The sequence below is a fragment of the Ostrea edulis genome, chromosome 4 (genome assembly GCF_947568905.1).
Source record: "Ostrea edulis chromosome 4, xbOstEdul1.1, whole genome shotgun sequence".
In the NCBI taxonomy this organism is placed as follows: Eukaryota; Metazoa; Mollusca; class Bivalvia; order Ostreida; family Ostreidae; genus Ostrea; species Ostrea edulis.
In genome coordinates, this window is record NC_079167.1 from 1,230,564 (window position 1) to 1,240,850 (window position 10,287).

At 37.0% G+C, this 10,287-nt stretch overlaps 3 protein-coding genes and 1 pseudogene across 3 annotated transcripts; 1 reads left to right on the forward strand and 3 right to left on the reverse strand.

The window, feature by feature from the left end:
• Window positions 1–9: 9 nt before the first annotated feature.
• On the forward strand, window positions 10–705 carry LOC125671409 (histone H2A-beta, sperm-like; annotated as a pseudogene).
• A 2,557-nt stretch (window positions 706–3,262) lies between these two features.
• Window positions 3,263–3,840, reverse strand: LOC130053914 (histone H4). Its single transcript, XM_056161569.1, has one exon. The coding sequence runs from the start codon at window positions 3,793–3,795 to the stop codon at window positions 3,484–3,486; it is 312 nt and encodes a 103-aa protein (XP_056017544.1). The 5' UTR covers window positions 3,796–3,840; the 3' UTR covers window positions 3,263–3,483.
• LOC125671046 (histone H3) lies at window positions 3,458–6,112 on the reverse strand. Its single transcript, XM_048906538.2, has one exon. The coding sequence runs from the start codon at window positions 5,697–5,699 to the stop codon at window positions 5,289–5,291; it is 411 nt and encodes a 136-aa protein (XP_048762495.1). The 5' UTR covers window positions 5,700–6,112; the 3' UTR covers window positions 3,458–5,288.
• A 1,290-nt stretch (window positions 6,113–7,402) lies between these two features.
• On the reverse strand, window positions 7,403–10,287 carry LOC130053907 (histone H1-delta-like). The gene has a single exon (XM_056161564.1). The coding sequence runs from the start codon at window positions 8,460–8,462 to the stop codon at window positions 7,908–7,910; it is 555 nt and encodes a 184-aa protein (XP_056017539.1). The 5' UTR covers window positions 8,463–10,287; the 3' UTR covers window positions 7,403–7,907.

Here is a 10,287-nt window from a genome sequence, read left to right on the forward strand (position 1 = left end):
GCAGTTGAATCCGACTGCGTGTTTAAAAAGGTTGATGTATTGCGTACGAGGGTTAATCGTTGCTTTGAATTCGTCAGCGCACCGTATTGAATCAAGATGTCAGGACGTGGTAAAGGAGGCAAAGTGAAGGGAAAGGCAAAGAGCCGATCCTCCCGTGCGGGACTTCAGTTTCCCGTGGGTCGTATCCACCGTCTGCTGAGGAAGGGGAACTACGCCGAGAGAGTGGGAGCAGGCGCCCCCGTGTACCTGGCCGCCGTTCTGGAGTACTTGGCCGCCGAAGTCTTGGAATTGGCAGGCAACGCCGCCCGTGACAACAAGAAGACCAGAATCATTCCCCGTCACCTGCAGCTGGCCATCCGCAACGACGAGGAGTTGAACAAACTTCTGTCCGGCGTGACTATCGCCCAGGGTGGTGTCCTGCCCAACATCCAGGCCGTGCTCCTCCCCAAGAAGACCCAGAAACCCGCCAGCAAGTAAAAAGTACAAAGTCTGCTTGCAGGACCTATCACAAACGGCCGTTTTCACGGCCACCAACCTTTTTTGAAAAGACACTTCTATTAGCATCGAAGTGTCAAGAATGACAGTCTAATCTTACATTCAATGCTCACTGACAAATGGGGATGACAATATTTGCAGTCATTCATACATTTCATGGCGCAAAATAAATGAAAACCAGAATGAATGCACGGCATGGGTTGCTATGTATTTGTTTGTCAATGACATTTTCGAGAGAATCGCCGCTGAAGCTTCCCGCCTGGCCCACTACAACAAACGCTCAACCATCACCAGCAGAGAAATCCAGACCGCTGTCCGACTTCTCTTGCCCGGTGAATTGGCCAAACACGCCGTCTCTGAGGGTACCAAGGCTGTCACCAAGTACACCAGCAGCAAGTAAACTCAGCAAGGACTTGAACCTCAAACTCAAACGGCCCTTTTCAGGGCCACACAATTTTTTCGAAAAGATGCCTTTTATAACAATGCATTGAGAAACGTTTATTGGTTGACATTGCATATCTACAAAATATGCATACACACAAGTGTACTATGTGTGTTGAAACTACACACTGTACTATATTGAAATGGAATTCAAGACCAGCCATTCAGAATACACACTCAAACAAATGTATATCTCATTGTGTTCATTTTCAACTGCATACATTTCATCACTTATTGTGATAGCTTTCTTTGTAACTTTAACCAGTCATTGATCAAATTGAAACTAAGATGAAGATGTTATCAAAATACATTTTGGCTCTGTTGAATATATAACATAGAGAAAATTGATATTAACAAAAAAGTCATTGATAAAATTGAAACTAAGATGATGTTATCCAAATACACATTTTGGCTCTGTTGAATATATAGCATTATAGAGAAAATTGATATTAACAAAAAAGTTTCTAAATCTTATTTTCTGTCATTGAAATAGTAAATCAGTTTTGCAGCACCCAACACCCAAATGACAGCTAATAGTATAGAATAGTATTTATTACCAACTCAGGGCCCAAATGAGCACAAACATGTAATTCAAAGTATATAATTGTTGATACAAGTAAAGACAATACACAGTAAAGAGTAATACACTCATTGGAGGCATTTTAAGTTTCGCATGTAGGCATTGATCAGTACTCAGTTGATACATGTGTGTTTTCCCTAGTGCAATGTATAATATGCCTGATACATCAACAAGAGTCGGTGCTATCTAAAGGATAGAAAACAGAAAAACGTAGAATAAACAGATACACACAATATTATCATATGAAATGTTGAATCGCATGTGTAAGATTATATTTAAAAAATGCACATGTCCCCCCAACAGGCCATTAATAGGTGAATTGATAATGATAGTCTTTATGAATCCAGTCTTGGAAAAAAAGTTTGTACAACATCTTTCATGCGACTGCATATTGTGTATTGGTTTATATTGTGTAGGTGTGCCACGCATCAGTATCTCACGGTTTGCAAGTACTTTCCAGTTACAATGTACAGAATTAGTAAATGCATATGTTACGAAAGTCAACTGTCACCAAATGGTAAACTAGATACCCATGTTAATTAAGATGATAGCATATATTACATTTACTTTGCCTTCCACAGAGGAATCTGCCAAATAGAAAGTCTTGAGTTGGCTATTTCAGCATTCCTAGCAATAAAAGAGTTTGTATAAAAAAAGAAGAAAAAAAAGTAAAACATGTTTGTAGGACATTTGTGACGACAAGAAGCAATAACATATATCTATAATCAATTTAACATGTGCCTACATGGTATGCATTTTAAAATATCTATAGTACTAATTAGTACTTTGTATACCGTGACATGGGATATTTTGTAATACGGGGGTTATCACAATTATCAGCTGCTTTTTAAGTCTTCGTTTTGTCTCCTTCACGTGTCAAGTGTCCAAATCATTTATGTTATTGTGTGATAAATAAACAATCCATCTAGATAAATGTGTGCGAGATATATATTACCTTTACTATTATTACATGTAGAGTTGTTATGTACATGTATATATATAGACATCTATATATGTATTTTTTTTTTTTTCCCGTATGTGTATTTCTGACTGTTTTGCATTAGGATACACGGTGGTACTTACATATATTACATCAAGTAATGTCTCATGTTATGTACATTGTCTAAGCTCATACTACTAGTATTACTGTATATTATGTGTGAACCATATGAAACCATATTGCACATATGCACTCATTATAAACATGACATGTTGATCTAGTACCAATGCACCGTCCCGTGGTATCTTTTGCATTACAGTGGAGTTAATCATATGTACTTTACTACCTATACTATTATTACATGTAGAGTTGTTATGTACATGTATATATATATATATATATTTTTTTTTTTTCCTATGTGTATTTCTGACTGTTTTGCATTAGGATACACGGTGGTACTTACATATAATACAAATAAGTATTATCATGTTCAAACGTCTCATGTATGAACATTGCTCATACTAATAGTGCAGATTTTACTCTTGTTTTGTTTTTCTTTTTATCATCATTGCACATTGAAATGTTAACAATCATGTATGCTGTATGTCCGAGAGTGCCCTAATTTTGAAATAAATCATATTCTATATTACAATGCTCACAATGTAAATTTATTGGGAGTATAGGATTTGCATGGTCAGCCTTTCTGCTCCATAATGATCTTGGATATCATTTGGTTGTTTGTTAACATAAACCTACAAAGTTGTGGTGTAGTCTGACTATTTACTTGATATGAAAAGAAATCCAAGTATCAAATTGAAATCTCTTTAACTGCAAATGAAACATGTTAACCACAAAGTGCATACCTTTTCTTAACAAGTTGTATGCCAATTTGTTGACTAAAAGTACAATACAGGGTAACCGTTTATCTTGATAACGTTTCATAGAGGCGTCTTTTCAAAGAATTTGGTGGCCGTTATAACGGCCGTTTTGTTTTTGCGCTGGGATGCACAAACGGTGATAAGAGTATCTAACCACCGAATCCGTAAAGGGTGCGTCCCTGTCTCTTGAGGGCGTAGACAACATCCATGGCTGTGACTGTCTTTCTCTTGGCGTGCTCGGTGTAGGTGACAGCATCACGAATCACGTTCTCAAGGAAAACTTTCAATACACCACGGGTCTCCTCGTAAATGAGTCCAGAGATACGTTTGACTCCACCTCTACGTGCAAGACGACGGATGGCGGGCTTGGTAATACCCTGGATGTTATCTCTAAGGACTTTCCTGTGACGCTTGGCGCCCCCCTTTCCAAGACCTTTTCCTCCTTTGCCTCTTCCTGACATGATTGCTGATCAATAGACAAGTGCTGAATGACGTGACAAATGGAGAAATTTGCTGGTTTATATAGCCCTAATTGACGACCCGTTAGAGCGCATAATACCTTGAAACTTCGGCTAGTCGATTGTTGTGTCCGAAGAAGCGCTGTTAGCTACATCTTGATTGGTTCTCGCTAAACGCGCCTACCTGTGTTTGTTTACATTTCTCTTGCATAGTATACTAGTATACAAGTATTTATTTATTTTGATAGCAATATAATATTTTATCTGCGCACACATTTGAGATTTCCTAGCTTAGTTTCTGTTCTGGTTTTTTTTTAAATCATCGTTTTGTTTTCCTTTTAATTAACACACAACAATAGCATTTGTTTTTATTAGGGTAATTAATATGAAAACATGGCTCACAACTGTGAAAGTCTACTATACTATATCCAAAAGACCCCCCAAAAAAGGGAGAGAAAAGGTAAATAATTAAGATAATCCATTATTAATCAAGCTAAGCAAATTTCTACTCAACATGTTGAAAATAAGAAATATTATATCTGTGCAAGTTGAAAAAGAAATTCAAGCCCTTTGTTAGACTGTATGTATGGTCTCCTGATATAAAATGTTATGACATATGTTAATTCATCAATTAAGGGCCCCCAAGGGGGTGGGGGTGTACAGATTAACTAGTAATTAATTACAACAATATAAATAAATAACAATCCTGGAGATATATTATTACTGTCAGAGTTCACATTTCTGCACTGCACACATTTAACACGGTGTTACACGTGTAATACTGATTTCAGACAAGATTTGAATTAACATAATGAAATATACGATGTTCTGTGATTATATACGCAAGAATGTAATACGAAGTGAAGATTTCATTGACCTCTCAGAATAATCATGACCCCCCTAACGTCTACATATTTCTACATCTGGGTTTTTATTGATATATTTTGTTGTTGTTATAGATTTTCTCCGTGCGCTATTGATGCTAGCTATTATTTGAACCCCTTTCTCTTATTAATGCATGCTTTACATGCCCTCAAAAGCCCCGAGTTGGTTGAATGAAATACCGTAGTATCTGACCCTTCTAGAATTAAGGTAGGTTGTTTTAGTGTGTACTACAGGCTACCGATGTCTCTAAGTATGCGTTCTTAACAGCTATTCTCTGGGTTTGTTGTGTACTTTCCTGCTGACAAGGATTTTCAATGTGCATTTGTTGTCATCTATACAATTGATGCTCTGCAATGTATACTACTGTTTTGACAGTATAGCTGTACGTGTTCACATTCGCAGGATTTACAACAATGTAGTTTCATTACTTTTCTTATTTTACAGAAATTTACCAGACTTGGGTCAAGTAGTTTGTGGATGTAGGGTTATGCATGTCATTCAGTCATACTTTATTCACAAGTTTCTTGATCAAGAGCAATATGAAGGCATCTTTTCGAAAGAATTAGGTGGCCGTGAAAACGGCCGTTTGTTTGAGTGTCACACGAGTGAAATTAAGCTCGCTCGCCACGGATACGTCTGGCAAGCTGGATATCCTTGGGCATGATGGTCACCCTCTTGGCGTGGATAGCGCACAAGTTGGTATCCTCAAAAAGTCCTACAAGGTAGGCCTCGCTAGCTTCCTGAAGGGCCATAACGGCAGAGCTCTGGAAACGCAGATCGGTCTTGAAGTCCTGTGCAATTTCACGGACCAGACGCTGGAATGGGAGTTTCCTGATGAGAAGCTCAGTGCTTTTCTGGTACCGTCTGATCTCACGAAGAGCGACAGTTCCTGGCCTGTATCTGTGGGGCTTCTTGACGCCACCGGTGGCTGGGGCGCTCTTACGGGCGGCCTTAGTAGCCAACTGTTTTCGTGGGGCTTTGCCTCCAGTAGATTTTCTTGCGGTCTGCTTTGTACGTGCCATCTTCTCCAATTATTCGGATAGAATTAACTGCCCGATCGGAAACACTAGAGTTTATAAGCAAATTGAAATCGGCGCTCTCATATCTTACGACACTTGTCATTGGTTAAGCGGTTCAGAAAGACACTCTGCGATTAGCCGCTGGTATGCAGCGTTGATTGGTCTTGACTTGGGACATTTCAATCCACATTTTGCACAGAATTCATAAACTTGTAAAAAAAAAAAAAAAAAAAAAAAGAAAAGAAAAACAGTGAAGGGGATGGGTGTTACAAGGGATTTCAGGGTACAATTGTAAACATTTATTTGTGGATACAAAAGTATGGACAGACAAGTAAATGTTAAAAACATTTAAAAGGAGATGCATTTATTTATTTATTCACCAGTTAAGGACCCTCAGTGAGCATACACAATTTTATTATATTCATTATAAACACATGATATCATATACTTATAGATACACACACCGTACATATACATGTATACATAAACACATATATACACATACATTTATACACATACATGATTGTATACACACATACATGTACATATGTAAAGGACTTCTATATTAACATTGATCTGAAATTGGCTCATAACAACATAGAATGAAAATGCACAGCACAACAAGGATGCAATGTGGGAAGTAAAAGTGAAACAGTATAAAATGCTGTCCTGAATGCAGAGCTAGGTACCAAGGGACAGTGCTTTGTGCCCAGTCGATCAGACTGGCAGTCTTCTACCATAAGTATTTAAAATATGTACATGTACTAAGAACTTTTGGAATCTGGGATATTTCAATAGCACATAAATATACATAATTCCATATTAATACTAAATTTTGTATATTTATCACGTGCAATTGAAATATCCCAGATTCCCAAAGTTCTTAGTACATGTATACGTACGTATGTACATACATACATTCATTCGTACATAGAATTTTGTTTTGAAGTCTTCCTTTCTCACCTGTTTGTATATTTTGCACCGATACATATAAATATAGTTTAAATCAATGATTACCAAATTTGTAACCTGAATATTTAACAAAGAGGTTGCAAAATAGTTATTTGACAAAAGCAGACCTCAAATATATTTGGATAGAGATGATATATGACATTGCATTCTTACTAGAATAATCATAATTCTTGGAATTCAAGAAACACCCAATAAAAAAAAAGTCATTAAATTTTTGTTTGTTTTCACTTAATAATAGTTGTGACTAACATCATTGTCATAGGATTTGATGTTATTAGTACTAGTTAGTTGTGACTAATGACTTTTTCGGACAGCTTTGTGAATTTCAAGACCCCAAATCATTCCAGAATATCCTAGACTACTGTTACATCCTAACAAAAATCACTCCTCTATATAAATCTTGAACAACATTGAGGCTATGAAGTTGATGTACACATGAAGTGAGCGAGTCTCTGGACAACGGAGAACTGTTTAAAATGTGTAAATCCTTATTTCATTTTGAAGACTAAATTAGACGTGCGAGAATTACAACTTACTCTTAGAGGTGATGTGTCGTCACTCTGTTCCTAACAAAGAAAGAACCCCATTTTTTCACTTTTAGACACCGATCAGACATTTCTCGGTGACTAAAGTCTGAAAACATTGTTACACACATGAAACATTGCATTATGAGAGTGAATTATGTTAGTCCTGTCAAACCTGGACTGTATACAAATCAAGTACTGAAATAAAAGTCCACGGATGATACTTTTAATTTTTGTTTTCTTATCGGACAATAAACCGAATGAAAACAATCAAGCCATTGTATGTATAGGAAATGCATATATATATATATATATGAATGTTTCAATTCAGCTAGCTTTACTCAAACGAATGAGGACTCAATGATGCAGGTACTGTACTATATGTTGTCATAATTCACCGGTCTCCATCTTATTTCTTACCCTACAGCTTTAGGAAGGGAGAGTTAATAAATCAGATAAAAAAATGTCATGTTGTTTGTAAAAGCGTGGGTTAGTTTCCTCTCCCCCTCCCTCTTTTAACTGAATGCCATGCAGGACAAGTAAATCAAAGTATGAAAACGTTAAAACAGCTTGAATCAGTATTCACTTAAATGACGTAGAAACGCATTTCTCTCACACGTGTAAGAACAGCATCTTTTCTAAAAATGTTGGTAGCCCTAAAAAGGGCTTTTGTTTTGTGAGTAAACACTCTGTGCAGGAATATTGCAAAGACTGCTTATTTCTTGGCGGCGGCCTTCTTGGGGGTCTTGGATTTTTTGGCGGCGGGCTTCTTGGGGCTCTTGGCCTTCTTGGGGGCCTTGGCTGCGGGCTTCTTCTTGGGAGTCTTGGTCTTCTTGGGTGCGGCTGGTTTCTTTGGCGTCTTCTTCACTTTTTTCTCTACGGCCGCCTTCTTGGGCTTGGCAGCAGCAGCAGCCTTCTTAGGTTTGGCAGCCTTTGGTTTGGCTACTTTCTTGGCTTTAGGCTTCTGCTCAGCCTTGGGCTTATCTCCAAGCTTGAAGGAGCCGCTGGCACCTTTACCCTTGGCTTGCTTCAAAGCACCCTTTTTGACTCCATTCTTAAGGGCCATTTTGAGGTGGGCATTGATGGAGTTGACGTCATTGCCCACTTTATAATTGGCCATCAGGTGCTTAAGAATGGCTTGTCTAGAAGATCCACCACGCTCTTTCAGTGACCCGAGGGCAGCCTTGATCATGTCGATGTATTTTGGGTGCGCTGCGGGCACCTTGGGCTTGGAAACCTTCTTTTTCGCGGGAGCTGCGGTATCTGCCATGTTTTCGAACGATGCGAGAACGGTAAATAATAGTCGATCGGAACGCACTCACTGTTTTGTTTACATCAAGCGCCGACCTCCTTGAAAACATCCAATCTGTTCGAGTCGATCGGTATGTGTATTGTGTTGTTTAGATGTGCTTTGGTGTTAGTCTTTGCATTCGAGTTGCGCTTCAGCAATGGAATATCCGCCGGATATGTTATCGGAACTCCCAGATCTACATTCCCCCCTGTCATTCTATTTACTTACATATTGGGCTTTGCCAAACTACAGCAGTCAAAATCCAGAAATATAGACACCTCAACCGGCGATTTGCAAGTCCGTTCATTCATTAAAATTGGGTAATTTTTTTCCAGTGGCCGATAACAAATATCATTGTTGCTTGATTTCCTTTCAAAGCTTGAAAGAAGGCACGCTCGTTTTCCTTTTGCTGTAGAAAACATCATGTCGGTCAGAATTTTTGAAAAACATCCGGGGGTCGTACACATTGGGTATCAAAAGCGAGCGGTAGACATTAACGATTGCGTAGAACGATTTGGAATGGGCTTACACAATATTAAGAACACAAGCACACGCCTAAAAAAAAAAAAAAAAAATCCTGATCTATTTACTTTACTATAGAAATATATACAACACGGCATAAGATATTTGCTTTGATTTATGATTTAAAAGAAAAACGTTAATCCTTGTTTACACATACTTCTTATAAATAATGCCTGTATTCAATAAAAATTACACCGATGAAATGTACCAGGGTTTGACACTAAAGCACGTCCGACCGACCGAGTCTACTAAATAATAGGTCTGGTCGGGTAAAATGTCGATTTACTAGTCCGACTGGTCGTGTTAAATAATAAACAAGAAACTACCAATCTTGAACCATGTGGTGGAATAATCTCTATTTTTAACTCTAAAAAATAAATCGCGGTCGGTAGTGATGTTTTACGACATCTACTCGATGTTAATTTTAAACAGTTTATTTGAATTGACTATAATAAAGTGTTTATCAAGTTAATAAATTACGTCGTAAACGTTTGTCATTTACATGAAGTATTTATTTCTGGAAAGTTGGTCAGGGCTAGTGGATATAAAGTCAGGTCTAGTAAAAATCATTTGAAGTAGCCCGACTGGTCTAGTGCTCAAAAAAGTAAATGTCAAACCCTGTGTACAAATGACCAATCTTGATGTTTTGATTTTAAATGAAGTGTAATTAAACTGGTTGTCTGTCTATTTACTTTGTTTTTGTTTCTTTTTTATGTTTGTTGTTGTGGGGTTTCTTTTTTTTTTTTTTTTTTTTTTTTTTTTGCTTTTAGTTTTTTGGTTTGTTTGTTTTGTTTTCTTCCAATTATTATGTAAGTGCTATGCTACGAGGTTATCGTAAGAGTGATTAGATCTTTCCACTATAGATACATAATATATATATACAGTGTGCGAAACTAACTTTAAAGTCCTATAAACTTTCGGTCCATAGTCATTTTATTTCCTATAGACCACAACAAATTACGGAAGCATATTAGGGCCGCAGCAGTATCTTTTTTTTAGTTTGTTATAACAGATTAATAATTTGTTATAACAGATTATTAATTTGTTATAACAGATTATTAATTTGTTATAACAAATTACTAATTTGTTATAACAAATTACTAATCTGTTATAACAAATTATTAATCTGTTATAACAAATTACTAATCTGTTATAACAAATTATTAATCTGTTATAACAAATTAATAATCTGTTATAACAAATTATTAATCTGTTATAACAGATTACTAATCTGTTATAACAGATTATTAATCTGTTATAACAAATTACTAATCTGGTATAA